Raw genomic sequence first — 18,607 nt, 5'->3', positions numbered from 1 at the left:
TTGGAGTAGATTTGAAGAGGATGTATTGATTGTCCACGCTTCTAGTATAAACATATTTTTTATAATCCCTTATCAGTCAAATCAGTCTGTTATGACAATGCAGTAGGGCTTCGTAATTCACGCCACGTGTTGGTGAGTGAAAAAACAACAAAACGGTCCGTCGATCGCGACTGCAAATCATTTCAATTAGTAGAGCTATTGTTAACGGGTAATCACAGAGATAGTGTTAGCTAATTACTGCATTGTAATTTGTAAAAAATATCGCCAAACCACGGACTTAGATAATCTAATTCCGTGGCCAAACTGATCTGTGACATGACCTGGTTTGAAGTGACGTAACCCAAGCCGCCATGATGTTTTATGTAAAATATTGCTAAAATGAATTGATGTATGCCGATATGCGCACACGTGTGTGTCATGTGTAATCAGATAATTAAAAGAAAACAAGCAACAAAATACACATTTTACGTAGTTTCTTCTTGGTTTTAAATATCATTTTACATCAATGAAAAAAAATTCATAGAAATAAATTTAAAAAAAAAATATTCGGAGATCGATTTTCGGAGCATGAACATCGTTTTTTTTCCAGATTTTTTGGGTGCGCAAAATATTCGAGTAGAAGCTTTTTTCCAGATTTTCAGCCTCAAAAAGTACCTGCGCAAATTACACAGGTGCGCAAATTACATGGGTTTTTACGGTAACCCTTTTTTCGCCCCGCCCCTCGGCTAGCCCCCTGGGAGGTCAGCCCAACCATTTGTACAATTTTGAATCCCTGCATCCCATGAATGCTTTTGATTAAATATGATCGATATCCAGTGCATAGTTCTAAAGAAGAAGTCGTTTATAGCAATCTAGCCAAATTGACCCCTTTTGACCCTGCCCCTCAGCCCCCTAGGGGGTCAGCCCCACCATTTGTATAATTTTGAATCCCCACCACCTAGGGATGCTTCCAGTCAAATTTAGTTAAATTCCAATCAGTGGTTAAGAAGAAGAAGTCGTTTAAAGAAATTGTTGACGGACGGACGACGGACGCAACATTATGGCATAAGCTCACCTTGGTCCTTCGGACCAGGTGAGCTAATAAATTGAATTTTGATTCTGTTGCAGCAATGTTTCTGTAATTTAGCTCTAATATCTACAATACCCACCTCTACATGAATATGGTATTTTGAGGGCAAATTGATCAAAACAGCAAATATTAGTATAAAGCATACCATATTTACATTGGATAAATACAGATTTTACTGGTGAAGGGTTAAGGCGTGGCTGGGCGAGAGTTTCCAGGAATAAAGCATTTAAAAGGCATAAAACTACCATTTATCCAGGTTTTATCTCGTCACTAGAATGGACATAAAAGTAAGAAGCTGTACCTAGGTTTTACATACTTGTCCATGTTATGTCCACAATGGTTTATGAAATTTAACAAAACAAGAATTCCACGGAAGTGGATGTGTCGCCTGCGCAGGTAGCTGGGAGACTATGAAGAAATAGATACACTTTTCATTTCAAGAAATAATGTTTAAAGTAAGCAATAGTCACAGATTAGGATTTTGATGGCATCATTTTGTTATATAATCTGTTATTCTGGGAAGAATACTCTTGAGTTTTAAGGAACTTGCTATCTATTTATAGTAACAGTGACCTTGACCTTTGACCTTCGGACCTGAAAAGCAATCCCAAGCAAGCACTTTTGGTAAGGAAGCACTGCATGAAGTTTGAGTTTGATTGGCCCAAGGAAACTCAAGTTATCGCACGAAAACAGATTTTCTATTTATAGTAACAGTGACCTTGACCTTTGGACCTGAAAAGCAATCCCAAGCAAGTACTTTATGGTAAGGAAGCACTGCATGAAGTTTGAGAGTTTGATCGGCCCAAGATAACTCAAGTTATCGCACGAAAACCTCTGTGCGGACGCCGCCGCCACCGACATACCTATGTGTCCCCAGCTTTTCGCAGGCGACACAAAAAACACCAAAAGACCAAAAGTTAGATATATCTGAAACAAGGAGGAAATGTTGTTTCACTGTATACCGGCAGTTTAATTTTCGTTTTTTGTGCCCACCGTAGCGAGGGTGAATTTATCATTACAGCGAACAGAAACAAACAACATAACACACATGGTAATTAAATGTGAAGGACAAAACTGATGCCGGGCAAACATAAATTTTACTGGTGAAGGGCCAAAGTTTGACTGGGTGAACATTTCCCGGCATATGGTATGTATTTAGCTAATCAAGGAATCGTTGGTAATTTTACCTTCTTTACGGTCTTCTCCGGTTCTGAATCACTGCTGCTACTCCCCGAGTCACTGGAGTCCGAGCTGCTCGAGTCTGGCTTAGCTGCTGCTGGGGTTTTGACCGGGCTTTTTGTCTTCACTGGTGAAGAAGCCTGAAACAACAAGCAAATTCGTGGAATTCATAAGGACAAGGTTAAGGGTCAGATTGACCTGTGAACTTAGTCTTAAACATGTTAATATGTATGTGCAGACAAATATTTTTAGCAAGAATTCCACGAAAGTGGATGTGTCGCCTGCACAGGAAGCTGGGAGATTGTGCTTAGCACTGCATGAAGTTTGAGTTTAATCGGCCCAAGGAAACTCAAGTTATCGCACGAAAACAGATTTTCTATTTATAGTAACAGTGACCTTGACCTTTGGACCTGAAAAGCAATCCCAAGCAAGCACTTTTGGTAAGGAAGCACTGCATTAAGTTTGAGTTTGATCGGCCCAAGGAAACTCAAGTTATCACACGAAAACCTCTGTGCGGACGATGCCGCCGACATAGCAATACCTATGTGTCACCAGCTTTTTGCAGGCGACACAAAAATAGGACCATGATTAGACCACTTATTGCACAGAAACCAATTAGCCAATCATAATGTGTAAGTGTATTATGCACAAAATATACAAAGATCACATTGACAAGCCGACTTAGTCTTAAAAATGTTAATATGTATGGGCACACCAAATTTTGTTGAAATCAGACCATCATTAGTGTAGTTATTGCACGGAAATTAAAACGTGACTGACGGATGGACAGACGGACAGGCCAAATTGATATCCCTCATTTTCTTCGAAAAGCGGGGCATGAAAAAACAGTATAGAATGATCCCTTATACAGCTTTATAATCTTCCTAACTCCTCTCCAATACTCATACATGGAAGTATTTTTGGATCCTGTGGTTTATTCTTCTGCTGTATTCTAGTTCTACTAATAATTACCAACAAATCAATTGTTCAGTTCTGAGTGATCTATGTTTCTGTAATTTAGCTATAATATCTACAATACCCATCCATACACGAATATGGTATTTTGAGGGCAAATTTATCACAAAAGCAGATATTAGTATACAGAATACCATATTTAGTAATCACTCATGAAGGGGTGAATTTAATGCTGGGTGAGTATAGATTTTACTGGCAAAGGGCAAAAGTTTGGCTGGGCGAAAAGTTTCCATGAATAAAGCACCTCTTTTGGAAACATGATTAATTCTGTTCACAATTATATATGAAAATACAAGTGTTTTTTCCCCAATACAAAACTGCCATTTCTTAGAGACAAATCATGTGAGTCTTGTACTCTTACCTCTTTTGTGACGGGGACAGATGGTGTCCCTTTCTTTCCATGTTTAGCGACCGGCTTTTGCGTTAAAACCTCGTTTTCACTGTCTGATGATGACGACGATGAAGATGATGTTGACTTTCTTTTCGCTACTATTTTTGTTTTTTTGGGTGGTTGTGCAACAGTTTCCTCCTCACTGCTGTCTGAACTAGTTGATGAGGATGAGCTTGATGCCTTTCTTTTCTGTGCCTTTTTAGGTGAAGGAACAGCCTTCTTAGGTGAAGGAACAACCTTCTTAGGTGAAGGAACAACCTTCTTAGATACACTAGGTTTTGTTGGTGATGGAGATTGTTCTTTATCATCCTCAGACAACGAATCCGATGTTGAAGGAGAAGGCAGCACAGGTTTCTTAGATTTACTAGGTGATGACTTCTTGGGCGATTTTATTTTGGTCATCTGTTCCTGGTCGGGTGACGATGTCGGAGACCACTGATAAAAAAATTACACAATGAAAAATAAAGAATGACCAGAGTTGAAATATGTTAGAATTCTAACTTCTGTAAATGTGAACTGTTAAGGATCCTTGTATCACTTCAAAAACTTGAACCTCTTTAACAATGAATTATTAAGGACTCCCTTACCACTGCCAGCAACAGTAACTATGGGCTGGAAACTTTGTTACCAACATGATAATAACTTGAATGAGAATGCATATTGAATTAATTACTTGTTTGTAATTGATTATGTGTTTGTGTTATTTTTTTCAGATTTGGACAGAAGTTATTTACCTTTGTAGCGTTTTTCTTCGCAGAGTTGAGGATTATCTTTGTTGGAACCTGAGTGTCCGGAATAACATCTGACATTTCATCATCCGAGTCCTGGTTATAACAAGGATGGTAAAATATGGGTCATAATGATAAATAATTAGACATTTCACAACCATCACATGTCCCCTTCCACAACACATTGTCTAGTAACGGTACAATACATGTCCCCTTCAACAACACATTGTCTAGTAACGGTACAATACCTGTACCCTTCCACAACACATTGTCTAGTAACGGTACAATACATGTCCCCTTCCACAACAAATTCCCTAGTAACGATACAATATATGTCCCCTACAACAACACAAGATTTGTTTGGTTTGTTCATGTTTTGTGTCTTATTAACAGCTATGGTCATTTAAGAACATGCCAGGGTTTGGTGGTGGAGGAAATCGGGGGGGTACCAAGGGAAAAGTCACAGACCTGCAGCAAGTACCTGTCATTACGAGAATTATATTGATTTGACATTTGCCCTTTGGGGCAGCCTTGTCTTTGGGACCAACACGAGTCTGGTACCATATGTGATAGACCAGTGAATGCTGTTTCATAATTCAATTATGAAGTTCATAAAAACAAGAGGCCCAATGGGCCTGAATAGCTCACCTGGTATCAATCTCACACTTGTAATCTTAAAAGTGGACTAAAATACAGCTACAGGCAGAATATCAGTGTTTGATTCATAAGAACCTATTAAAAGATTTAAACATGATGCCTGTGACCTTGAATGTCGAACAAGGACTTAAGGTTGAACAGAGTTCAAAGTCTTCCAACCGAGCATGCTTCTGGGAAAATATTATTACCCTGGACCTTTTGGTTATACAGAAAGTCATTTAAAGATTTAAACATATATTGACCACAGTGACCTTGAATATGGGCGAAGGTCATTCATTTGAACAAACTTGGTAGCCCTTCATCCAAGCATGTTAATGGCCAAATATCATCACCCTTGGCCTTTTGCTTATTAAGAAGAAATCGTTTAAAGGTTTTTAATCTATTTTACCCCTGTGACCTTGAATATATGTCAAGGTCATTCATTTGAACAAACTTGGTAGCCCTTCCACCCGGCATGTTAATGGCCAAATATCATTATCTTAGTTATTCAGAAGTAGTTTAAAGGTTTTAAACATATTTAACCCCTGTGACCTTGAAAATTTGTCAAACTCATTCATTTTAACAATCTAGGTAGCCCTTCATCCCAGCATGCTACTGGCCATATATCATAACCCTAGGCCTCTTGGTTTTTCAGAAGTTGTTGAAAGGTTTTAAACATATTTGACCCTTGTGACCATGAAAATGGATGAAGGTCAATTATTTGAACAAACTTGGAAGCCCTTCATCTAAGCATGCTACTGGCCTAATATCATCACCCTGGGCATTTTGGTTATTGAGAAGAATATGTTGAAAGTTTTTTTTAACACATTTGACTCATGTGACCTTGAATACTTGTCTTGGTCATTCATTTGAACAAACTTGGTAGCCCTTCATCACATCATGCTACTGGCCAAATAGCATCATCCTAGGCCTCTTGGTTATTCAGAAGTTGTTTATAGGTTTTAAACATATTTGACACCGGACGCCCTTCGGGCCAGGAGAGCTAAAAAAAACAACCAGCCATTGGAAAATTATTGCACCAACATCATTTTATCACAGACTGACTAATAGAGAGACAGACTGGTGAAGGAAAATGGTTCAATATTTGTTGGTGATGGCACTTGCTGATAGGGTATATACTTATGTTATCAAATGTAAACACTCTGTATTACTTACATGGTGATCACCATTTGGGGAGAAGCTGAAAATAAAATTGAAACATGTAAGTTTTCCTAACAAAAGTTCTAAATTGCAACAGAATAAAAATGTCATCAAAATTACCTTCCAGTAGACTAATAGAATATTTACCTACTTTAGAGTGAATACAGAGAAATCTCAAACTAAATGGTAATAATCTTGAAAGAGGTATTTGCTAATTAATAATGAAAAAATTCTTTCATATTTAAAATGTTATTTTACTATTTGCTCAGAGGAAAAATAAAAGTGCAAAACAGTTAGCAAGCTGACAATGCCTAATGGAAATAAACAGTTAGCAGCTGACAATGCCTAATGGAAATAAACAGTTATTAACACAAACTCGCTGTGAAGCTTCTGCAAAGTGCTTTGATTTAAATAAATTTCTGGTATACCATATTTTCACACTCTTTCAAAATATAGAGATAGGGAAATTCTTCCCTCCACTGAAGAATTTTGGCTAAAGACCTGTGCAAAGCCTCAGCTCTGACATAATTCATATAGGCTAAATCTCCACCCTCAGGTAAAATTTCCCTATCCTCATACCTCAGCAAAACCTGGTTCTGACCCCTAATCTCCACCCTCAGGTAAAATTCCCCTATCCTCATACCTCAGCAAAGCCTGGTTCTGACCCCTGATCTCCACCCTCAGGTAAAATTTCCCTATTCTCATACCTAAGCAAAGCCCCAGTTCTGACCCAAAATCTCCACCCTCAGGTAAAATTTCCCTATCCTCATACCTCAGCAAAACCTGGTTCTGACCCCTAATCTCCACCCTCAGGTAAAATTCCCCTATCCTCATACCTCAGCAAAGCCTGGTTCTGACCCCTGATCTCCACCCTCAGGTAAAATTTCCCTATTCTCATACCTAAGCAAAGCCCCAGTTCTGACCCAAAATCTCCACCCTCAGGTAAAATTTCCCTATCCTCATACCTCAGCAAAACCTGGTTCTGACCCCTAATCTCCACCCTCAGGTAAAATTCCCCTATCCTCATACCTCAGCAAAGCCTGGTTCTGACCCCTGATCTCCACCCTCAGGTAAAATTTCCCTATTCTCATACCTAAGCAAAGCCCCAGTTCTGACCCAAAATTTCCACCCTCAGGTAAAATTTCCCTATCCTCATACCTCAGCAAAGCCTGGTTCTGACCCCTGATCTCCACCCTCAGGTAAAATTTCCCTATTCTCATACCTAAGCAAAGCCCCAGTTCTGACCCAAAATTTCCACCCTCAGGTAAAATTTCCCTATCCTCATACCTCAGCAAAGCCTGGTTCTGACCCCTTATCTCCACCCTCAGGTAAAATTTCCCTATTCTCATACCTCAGCTAAGCCTGGTTCTGACCCCTGATCTCCACCCTCAGGTAAAATTTCCCTATTCTCATACCTCAGCAAAGCCTGGTTCTTACCCCTGATAACCACCCTCGGGTAAAATTCCCCTATCCTCATACCTCAGCAAAGCCTGGTTCTGACCCCTGATCTCCACCCTCAGGTAAAATTCCCCTATCCTCACACCTCAGCAAAGCCTGGTTCTGACCCCTGATCTCCATCCTCAGGTAAAATTTACACTAGGTGAATACAGATTTTTTCGGCATAGACTGGGTGAAAGTTTCCTTGTATACAGTAGCTCATAAGTCACCACCTATGTACTTACTCCAACTCTGTCACTCTCTTCTGGTACAATTCTGTTGACTTGACAGCATTTTTCTGTAAAATAAGACACCATAAACGATTTTTAAAATCTTGAGTGCCCAAAAGTTTACTATAGAGCATTAATTAGCTACTTTTCATCTTGTGAACAACCTAGTTATGTACCAATCTACCAAAACATTCCATAGTAAGGAAATTTAACATAACCTCATTTTTCTTAATCAACAATGTTAACAGTACCTTTCCTTTGAGAGAGTTTGAAAAGCCGCTAAACCGAAAAAATGCTGTCTATAAATATCAGTCAGTAACCTTGACCATAAGGCCAAAACAAACAAGAGGCCCAGAGGGCCTGTATAGCTCACCTGGAAAACAAAGCACCCATGGAAAATTGTTATTATTACGTATAATAATACTGCAACTATATCCAAATATTAGCTCGGTCTCCCAGCAACACCCATCCCTCATTAGGTCCCTTCTTTCTGCCCCCATGAATTGGGGTGGATTAACCTCAGTTTCCCCTATTACGCCCGCCCCTCTGCCCCCTAAAAGCAACTATCTATTTATATAAAATGTAGTCCCCTTCGTCCAAGGATGCTTGGTTAAAACCCTCCAAATGGACTGAAGGAAAAGGATTTTAAACATTTATTACCATGTTCCCCCTACTTAACCCTTTCCCTTTGCTCCCAGGGGGACTGCACTCTGTTAAAACAAATTGAGTCCCCCTTGCAAAATGATGCCATTATCCAAAGTATGCTCCAGACCAAATTTGGTTAAAATAACTCCAATGGTAAAGAAGTAAAAGGATTTTGAAGATTTTAACCTCAAATTCCCCTTTAGGTCCCAGCCTCTCTGCACCCAAAGGGACAACACCTTCCATTAAAACAAAATTTAGTCCCGTTTGCCCAAGAATGCTCCAGGCCAAATTTGGATTTTCCAATGGTACAGAAGTAAAAGGATTTTGAAGATTTTAACCTCAAATTCCCATTTTGGGCCCTAGCCCTCTGTATCAAAAGAAGCCACACCCTCCATTTATACACAATTGAGTCCCCTTAGCCCAAGGATGCTCCAGGCGTACATTTGGTCAAAATCAATAAAGAAGTTCAGGACCAGTAGCGTTTTAAAGGAAAAGTTGACGGACGGATGGCGGTCGTATGCTGTGGTAGGGCACAGGCTCACTGTAGTTATTTGACTTTAACAGTGTATATCACTAAATGTCAGGTTAGAGATAATAATCTAAGGTAGGTAGGGTTAGCAGAAACACAAGATTTTTTTTCTTTGGTCTAGCATTCTGAAGCAGAATCTGGTCAGAAGAATTTTTATACTTGAATACTGTAAAAGTGGCAATTTTCACATAAATAAATACTTGTGTGTGGATATTTCAACAAGCTCTTACATAAACACCATCCCCAAGTTAGAATTGTTATACATTCCTACCTTGTTCTGCTCCTTTTTCTTTTCTAATTCTGCGCGCTCGTCTGCCGACAGGTTCTGCACATACAGCCTGTATTTTTTTTCATAATCCATCTTGTCCTATTAGAAAAAAAAATCTTCATTAACTTTTTCACAACACTTTTATAACTTGCTGTATAATCCATCCTTCTCATGAACATTCTATGATTATTTAACATTGTTCGTAGTTACTTCCCCTCAATCACTCAGTTATTTAACATTGTTCATAGTTACTTCCTCTCAATCACTCAGTTATTCAACATTGTTCTAGTATCACTCAGTTATTTAACATTGTTCGTAGTTACTTCCCCTCAATCACTCAGTTATTTAACATTGTTCTAGTATCACTCAAGTTATTTAACATTGTCCGTAGTAACTTCCCCTCAATCACTCAGTTAAAGATCTACAAAGAGTTGATACATACAGTGATTTGTTTTGCTCAGTTTTACTGCCAAATACAGGTTGTTTCCCTAGCTAAAAGTGCCTTATTTCCCCCAAAATGACCAACTTCAAAACAAATAATGCTGTTTTTTCCCCAATTCATATAGGAACAGGCTGTTGTAAAATTAAGGTAACAAATACACTGAAATATAAGGCATTTATCAAAACAAGTTTCTGGTGTCACTTGTTAACCCTGGGAACAGAACCAGAGTAAGAGAATTTTTTGATTACTTGCTTGTTGTCACAACTTTTACGGTTGCTACGTACCTGAAGTGCTTGTTTTTCGTACTCCACCCTCTCAGATAGACTTAATGCTTTCCACTGCTCCATATTCTGTTTCCTTTGCAGTTGTGTTGTCAGATGAGTCAATTGTGAAGCATTTTGTTGTGAAAAAATTTTGAAGGCAGATCTGATAAAACAGAGAAAATACATGAAAAATGTATATTGAAACACGGCAATACACGTCTATTCTCAAAATGTTTTTAATGAATAATTAATAATAGGTTAAATGGGTGGTGATGGTATCGAACATATTTATTGATATTTGATAGTGGACCCCAGGACAAATGAGGGTTATAAAAGAGTCCTCTACCTCTGAGTATTTGTTAAGACACAGAAGTGACTGAAAGATAAGTAACGACTGAAATTCATGTGTAGAACACAGTAAACTCACGACACATTCTTCAAGCTTTTCACAGAAGTCTTTCCAGCACTTGAAATACAAAAAAATATCACAACCGGTATGCTGCTGATGTTGAATTTAGACTACACAACTTAGAAATTCACTTCTCACTTACTGTGGTTTCTCTGGCTTTCCTCTTGCTTTTTCCAAAATTCGCTGTGCATTTCTCATCAATACTACTGAATTCACCTTGTTTTCAGGGTTTTTCTCCAAGTAGATCTTCACCCGTGCCTAGCAAACAAATTCTCATTATTACTTTAGTCTAAGACTCGTGTTTAACATCTTAATTCAACTGAGCAGTTAAAAATCCTAAACAACAGTCAAATAATTAGCTGTTTAAATAAAGAATAATCCAAAACAAAACAAACTTTCAAATTTATTGAAAGTGTTTACAGTAAAGTCTCTACACTTAAATTATGAAGAGAATGTACATGGACTGCAGAATTCTGTGAAAACATGAAATAGTGCACAAGCCATTGTGATTTCACAGGGAGTTATCTAGTATTTCAATTAGTATGAGACATGATACTTGGTCCGGGCCACGAAATGAAAGTTTGTATGGATTGTGGCTAAAATCTGCTTAACCACTCCTGAGTAGAATTAAGAAATGTCTCAGCCTCCTAGAGGCCTTGATGGCCATCCCCTGTCAAACTAACACGTTCTCCATGACACGACTCCTTTTCCTGAGTAAGCTTTTTCTAAACTACATGTATTATAAACTATTATTATTTTAAATCGAAAATATCACGACAAACCCCGTACCTTTTTATATACTATTACAAAATATTACTATTTTAATCTGAACATTTCACAGAAACCCCTACCACGTTTAATATCCATTTCCAGGTCTTCAAGAAGCAATGTAGGACATTCCGAAATGTAAATTATAGAAACATCAAACCAGAGGTACCAGTAAATGTCACAAAAACCTACAGACAGAAATCAGCAATTCTTCAACAGCCCAATGAGTAATCAAAGATCTGCTAACAAACATATACTGCTACTTACCTTTGTTAATCTGACATCCTGTGGATTCTACAGCACAACCTGTCTTATCTGACCTAACAAAACGTTTGGGTTCTACAGGGTGTCGAGGCACACAAAAAAACATTTACCTCTAAATCCTTGTTAGCAAGAACTGCTTCTTCCAACCACTTCTGCTGTTTTTTAGGTTTCAGTGAGGCAAATTTTACTTTCCCATGATTTCGTATTTCTGTTCTGTCTGCCTGTAATTATAGACAAAACACAAGATCACAAAAAACATTGAACATCTCTACTTTTTATTTAATTATTTGGAAGAGCATCAGAAATGACTAAACAACAACAGTTCATAAAAAACATTGAACATATCTCCTTTTATTTCCATAAACCTAAGGTCATGAGGAGTGCTATAAAGTGTGCTCATTAAAATGACCTTGACCTACTTTCAAGGTCACAGGGGTCAAATATGTTAAAAACTTCAAACAACAATATCCTAAGAACCATTTGGACTAGAGTCATGATACTTGGGTATGTTATGAAGACCAGCTGTGTGAATTGTTTTCTTTATTACAGTAATGAAGTCAAAGGTCAACTTTAAGTGCAAGTCGGGAGTCAAAGGTCAATATGGGTTAAAAGGGTCAAAATTAAAATTTCAAGTTCCAAACAACAATATCTTCAGAATCGTTTAAGAGATGTTAAATGTCATGTGTCCTAATTACCAAATTTGGTCTTAAGTTACCTTTATGTCAGTTTCATGTAACAAAACAATCAGGTGAGCGATACAGGCCCTCTGGGCCTCTTGTTATAAATTTATTACAAGAACAAGAAAATCAGCTTGAGCACAAAATCCATGCTTGAGCATGAGAACACAACAGTTTCAAGAATAAGGGCCATGAATTTCACCACTTTTAATTAATTAAAGAGTATACTTATACAACCTAGAATTTCAGAATTTTGTATGGCCTAAATAAATGAGACAGACATCAAACTTGTGAATACTGTATACAGGGAAAAGTTTCGCCCCGTCAAATTTCGCCTTCACATTTAATTACAAAGCAGACAATGTTGTTTACTAACGTCTAATGTTCGCTTTATTGATACATTCACCCTCATTACAGCGAAAAAGGCAAAAATTAAATTGCAGCGAAAATGTCCCTGTACAGTGTATACAGTATGTAGAGAGGGTAAGGAATGTTGGCTATTTATCTGTATTAAAATATTGTTGCACAAAATTACAACTCGGTCCATTTGTTCCAGGACCAAAACCACAAATTAACAAGAGGCCCATGGGCCTTAACGGTCACCTGAGTCTACAGTATTTATTTTTGTTGTTGAAATATGTACCAATTTGAGTAAAAAATAGTATAATGTTAACGTAACTTTGTCAGGACCATGAGCTGATCATTCCTACAAACTTTCAGTTCAATCTGCCCAGCAGAACTTGACTTTAAGTTTGAAATGTAAAATGTTAACGGACGACGGACGACGGACGACGGACGACGACGGACGAAAACGGATAGCAATAGGTCACTTGAGCTAAAGCTCAGGTGACCTAAAAATTAAATCTCGGGGAAACATTATGGCACTACAGCTGCAGCATCACTTAAGTAACTCCAACCAAAGGAGACAGTAAGCGTAATATTGTAACGAATCAACAATAGATGTTCAAACATTCAAACAGGTTTTCATAAGACTTGTACACATTTTACAAATTAAGTGTATTCAAGATCAGTTGTATGTCCTATCACTAAAGGGTGAAATTATTTTTACATCTTCAGTTTCTTTAAAAGGAGTTGTAAAGCCAAAATATTGCCATCCGTCAAAATTATTTTACAAATATTTCAAAAAGCAATTTTAACACCCGCATTTCAAAGGGGCATCTAGAAACACCTTCTCATACTTTTCTCTAATCACAATACTTAGTCGTATATGCTTCCATGCATGAGGAGAATTCAATGAAGTGAACCACTTAGAAAAATATAGAAAGGATATGAACTTACATCTTTATTTTCCGCTAATGCCTTCTCCATCAAGTGATCTACATAAAGTGTGAGGGGGTAGACCACCTTCGGAACCTTGTCCGCGACCTTTCTCAGTGTATATGTCTTGACAGGATACATATCAGGATTTTTCAATCTGGAGAAAATGCAGATATTTCATTTAAGCCAACACCTGTTTGATGTTCAGATACGGATGACACTCTGTTTTAAGTAGACCCCATTTGCTTTATTGTCAGAAATGTAATTATGCATACATTAAAAAATAAACTTATCTCAGTTTTCGCAATCATCAGTTTCTGGATAGCTCCTTCCTTTTAGACAAAATCTTGGAAGGCCATTTTGAGAACAAGTTGAGTACTTCTTATTAAATTGACTGTCAAGTTTAAACTCAGGATAGATTTGGATCATGTTTTTTTTTATACAAGTCATACAAAGAAGGGACACTTTCTTTGATGTTTGGATAACATTTAAAACTAATTTGAACTGGACAATTGGAACAAAAATGAAGGTCAAAGGGAAAACAATATCAATCCGCATTCTACATATGGTTTGAATAAGAGGCACTAAAAGCCTGTATTTCTCACCTGGTAATTTAGTAAAAATGAAAATACAGAAAATTTTGAACCCTGTACCCTTTCAGTTGGCACAGTCTATCCGGCCCCTGTGGGGGTCATTAACTTAATTTGTTCACTTTTTTATCCATTCGCCTCAGAATGCTTTCAATCAAATTTTGCTGAAATCTGACAGGCAATTTGTGAGCAGATGCGAATTAAAACATGTTCTTGGTTAAAAGCCACTTTTGACACAGCCACGTGCACCCTGGACCATGGAGGTCGGCAAATATATCTTTACAGTTTGAACTCCCACCCACTAATAGTGCTCTGACAAACTTTCTGGTTGAAATCTGCCGCATAATTTGGAAGATGTTTAAACCAATTTTTGACAGATGACAGATGAAAGATACTGTAGTTGGTGTATGCTCCCCAAAGCCCTTCAGACAGGTGAGCTAAAAACTTACTTGAATTCTGCCATTTGTTTTTCGTACTGTACTCTTTGTTCTTCGTATTGGCTTTCAAATTTTTTCTGCAACACAAAGACAATACATTGTAAACAAATTTAACTAGAACACTGACAGGTCAGTAAGGACCCCGTCTTGTGGCAACATATCCCCCATAATCATCAAGAAGCAATCTGCCCATATAGCTGAGCTTGACGTTTGATATGTGGACTTCAAAAAGAATCGCAAGGAAGCAAAATATACATTTTACATGTACTATGATGTGAGTCTTGTTTCCTTCCACCTCCATATTTGCTGGACTAACAGAAATGTAAATACCGGTGCAATACTCATTTGTTAGCTTTGATTTGTTTTATTTAACTTTATATACCTCCTCCATCAAGAGCCAGGGTCAAAGTCAGAGATCCACTTTGTCTTTGACCTTTGGACCCAAATGACCTTGACCATTAACCCAGTGACCCTGATCTTTGGTCAGTTGACTTATTCTTTAATTCCGACCAACTTTGCTCCTTAATATCATAACAAAATGTTCATCAGTGAAAATACAAAACTTGACCTTGACCCTTTGAAACCCGTAACCTGGACCTAAGGTCAGTTGACTCTGTGTTAAGTTCTGAACAACATTGCTTCATAATGTCATAACAAAATGTTCATCAAGGAAAAGGTACAAAATTTAACCTTCACCTTTGACCCAGTGACCTTGACCTTTGGTCAATTGACTCCTTGTTTAATTCTGAGCAACATTGCTTCAAAGTGTCATAGCGAAATGTTCACCAGTGAAAAGATACAAAATTTAACCTTGACCTTTGACCCAATGACCTTGACCTTTGGTCAGTTGACCCCTTGTTTAATTCTGATCAAATTTGCTTCATCATGTCATAGCAAAATGTTCATCAGTGAAAAGGTGCAAAATTTGACCTTGACCCCTGACCCGGTGACCTTGACCTTTGGTCAGTTGACTCCTTCTTTAATTCTGATCAACTTTGCTTCATAATGTCATAACAAAATGTTCATCAGTGAAAAGATGTAAAATTTGACCTTGACCTTTGAACCTAACGACCTTGACCTTTGACCTCGACTTTTTACCTCAGTGTGTCTCTTTGTTTAATTTCGAACAACTTTGCTCCCTAATGTCATAGCGAAATGTTCACCAGTGAAAAGCTACAAAATTTGACCTTGACCCCTGACCCGATGACCTTGACCTTTGGTCAGTTGACTCCTTGTTTAATTCTGATCAACTTTACTTCATATTGTCATAACAAAATGTTCATCAGTGAAAAGATGTAAAATTTGACCTTGACCTTTGAACCAAATGACCTTGACTTTTTACCTCAATGTGAATTTTTGTGAACTAAACATCTTGACCAAGTTTCATGTACATCGGTCAATAAATACCAAAGTTATTAGCCAGGAACAAAATTTGTGGACGGACGGACAGACAGACATACATACAGACAGACAGACAGAGTGATTACTATAGGGCATCAGTATCTCCGATACAGGCCCTAACTAGCATGACAGAGGAACCTTTCTTAATTTGTTATCAACAACAATAGGCTCAGTCTAAATAATTCTCATGATATGTTTATAAAAAAAACTCTAACTCATTGACATTAGCATCTGTGTTGATATTATAGTTTGTCTTGACATTGTATAGGCTCTGTGTTGATATTATAGTCTGTGTTGATATTATAGTTTGTCTTGACATTATATAGGCTGTGTGTTGATATTATAGTTTGTCTTGACATTATATAGGCTGTGTGTTGATATTATAGTCTGTGTTGACATTGTATAGGCTCTGTGTTGATATTATAGTTTGTGTTGATATATAGGCTCTGTGTTAATATTATAGTCTGTGTTGATATTATAGTTTGTCTCGACATTATATAGGCTGTGTGCTGATATTATAGTTTGTCTTGACATTATTTAGGCTGTGTGTTGATATTATAGTCTGTGTTGACATTGTATAGGCTCTGTGTTGATATTATAGTCTGTGTTGATATTATAGTCTGTGTTGGTATTATAGTCTGTGTTGATATTATAGTCTGTGTTGGTATTATAGTCTGTGTTGATATTATAGTCTGTGTTGATCTTATAGTCTGTGTTGATATTATAGTCTGTGTTGTTATTATAGTTTGTGTTGATATTATATAGGCTCTGTGTTGATATTATAGTCTGTGTTGATATATAGGCTGTGTTAATATGATAGTCTGTGTTGACATTGTATAGCCTCTGTGTTAATATTATAGTCTGTCTTTACATTGTATAGGCTCTGTGTTAATATTATATCTGTGTTGACACTGTAATGTTCTGTGTTGATATTTTGTTTATGTTGATATTATAGTCTGTGTTGATATTATAGACTGTGTTGATATTATAGTCTGTGTTGATATTATAGTTGGTCTCGACATTATATAGGCTGTGTGTTGATATTATAGTTTGTGTTGATACATAGGCTCTGTGTTAATATTATAGTCTGTGTTGATATTATAGTCTGTGCTGATATTATAGTCTGTGTTGATATTATAGTGTGTGTTGATATTATATAGGCTCTGTGTTGATATTATAGTTTGTGTTGACATTGTATAGGCTCTGTGTTGATATTATAGTCTGTGTTGATATATAGGCTGTGTTAATATTATAGTCTGTGTTGACATTGTATAGCCTCTGTGTTAATATTATAGTCTGTCTTGACATTGTATAGGCTCTGTGTTAATATTATATCTGTGTTGACACTGTAATGTTCTGTGTTGATATTTTGTTTATGTTGATATTATAGTCTGTGTTGATATTATAGAGTCTGTGTTGACATTGTACAGGCTCTGTGTTGATATTATAGTCTGTGTTGACATTTTATAGGCTCTGTGTTGATATTATAGTCTGTGTTGATATTATAGTCTGTGTTGATATTATAGTCTGTGTTGATACTATAGTCTGTGTTGATATTATAGTCTGTGTTGATATTATAGGCTCTGTGTTGATATTATAGTTTGTCTTGACGTTGTATAGGCTCTGTGTTGATATTAAAGTCTGTCTTTATATTATATAGGCTCTGTGTTAATATTATAGTCTGTGTTGACATTGCATAGGCTCTGTGTTGATATTAAAGTCTGTGTTGACATTGTATAGGCTCTGTGTTGATATTATAGTCTGTGTTGATATTATAGGCTCTGTGTTGATATTATAGTTTGTATTGACATTGTAAAGGCTCTGTGTTGATAGTATAGTTTGTCTTGACATTGTATAGGCTCTGTGTTAATATTATAGTCTGTGTTGATATTATATAGGCTCTGTGTTGATATTATAGTCTGTGTTGATATTATAGTCTGTGTTGATATTGTATAGGCTCTGTGTTGATATTATAGTCTGTGTTGATATTATAGTTTGTCTTGACATTATATAGGCTCTGTGTTGATATTAAATAGGCTCTGTGTTGATATTGTATAGGCTCTGTGTTGATATTATAGTCTGGGTTGATATTATAGTCTGTGTTGATATTATAGTTTGTCTTGACATTATATAGACTCTGTGTTAATATTATAGTCTGTGTTGATATAATAGTCTGTGTTGATATTATAGTCTGTGTTGATATTATAGTCTGTCTTGATATTATAGTCTGTGTTGATATTATATAGAATCTGTGTTGATATTGTATAGGCTCTGTGTTGATATTATAGTCTGTGTTGATATTATAGTCTGTGTTGATATTATAGTCTGTGTTGATATTAAAGTCTGTCTTGATATTATAGTCTGTGTTGATATTATAGTCTGTGTTGATATTATATAGGCTCTGTTTTGATATTATAGTCTGTGTTGATATTATAGTCTGGGTTGACATTTTATAGGCTCTGTATTGATATTATAGTCTGTGTTGATATTATAGTTTGTCTTGACATTGTAGAGTCTCTTTGTTGATATTATAGTCTGTGTTGATATATAGGCTGTGTTAATATTATAGTCTGTGTTGAGTCTGTGTTGATATTATATAGGCTCTGTGTTGATATTATAGTTTGTGATGATATTATAGTCTGGGTTGACATTTTATAGGCTCTGTGTTGATATTATAGTTTGTGTTGACTTTGTATAGGCTCTGTGTTACTATTATAGTCTGTGTTGATATTATATAGGCTCTGTGATGATATTATAGTCTGTTTTGATATTATAGTCTGTGTTGACATTTTATAGGCTCTGTGTTGATATTATAGTCTGTGTTGATATT

At 36.8% G+C, this 18,607-nt stretch overlaps 1 protein-coding gene across 1 annotated transcript in view; it reads right to left on the bottom strand.

Moving 5' to 3' along the window:
* The window catches only part of LOC110452130 (nucleolar transcription factor 1-A-like), a 39,481-nt gene that overhangs the window by 6,906 nt on the left and 13,968 nt on the right, over nt 1–18,607 (bottom strand). Inside the window, exons 7-17 of the mRNA XM_021500470.1 lie at nt 14,389–14,453; nt 13,371–13,506; nt 11,505–11,615; nt 10,505–10,620; nt 9,975–10,116; nt 9,252–9,347; nt 7,822–7,874; nt 6,155–6,179; nt 4,349–4,438; nt 3,585–4,049; nt 2,257–2,388 (exon numbers count right to left, since the gene is read on the bottom strand). Coding sequence (XP_021356145.1) covers nt 2,257–2,388; nt 3,585–4,049; nt 4,349–4,438; nt 6,155–6,179; nt 7,822–7,874; nt 9,252–9,347; nt 9,975–10,116; nt 10,505–10,620; nt 11,505–11,615; nt 13,371–13,506; nt 14,389–14,453 — 1,431 coding nt within the window. The remainder of the gene's footprint in view (nt 1–2,256; nt 2,389–3,584; nt 4,050–4,348; nt 4,439–6,154; nt 6,180–7,821; nt 7,875–9,251; nt 9,348–9,974; nt 10,117–10,504; nt 10,621–11,504; nt 11,616–13,370; nt 13,507–14,388; nt 14,454–18,607) is intronic.

The sequence above is a fragment of the Mizuhopecten yessoensis genome, unplaced genomic scaffold (assembly GCF_002113885.1).
Source record: "Mizuhopecten yessoensis strain PY_sf001 unplaced genomic scaffold, ASM211388v2 scaffold6439, whole genome shotgun sequence".
NCBI lineage: Eukaryota > Metazoa > Mollusca > Bivalvia > Pectinida > Pectinidae > Mizuhopecten > Mizuhopecten yessoensis.
Note: the sequence above shows the minus strand (reverse complement) of the source record. Positions and strands in the feature narration are given on the sequence as shown.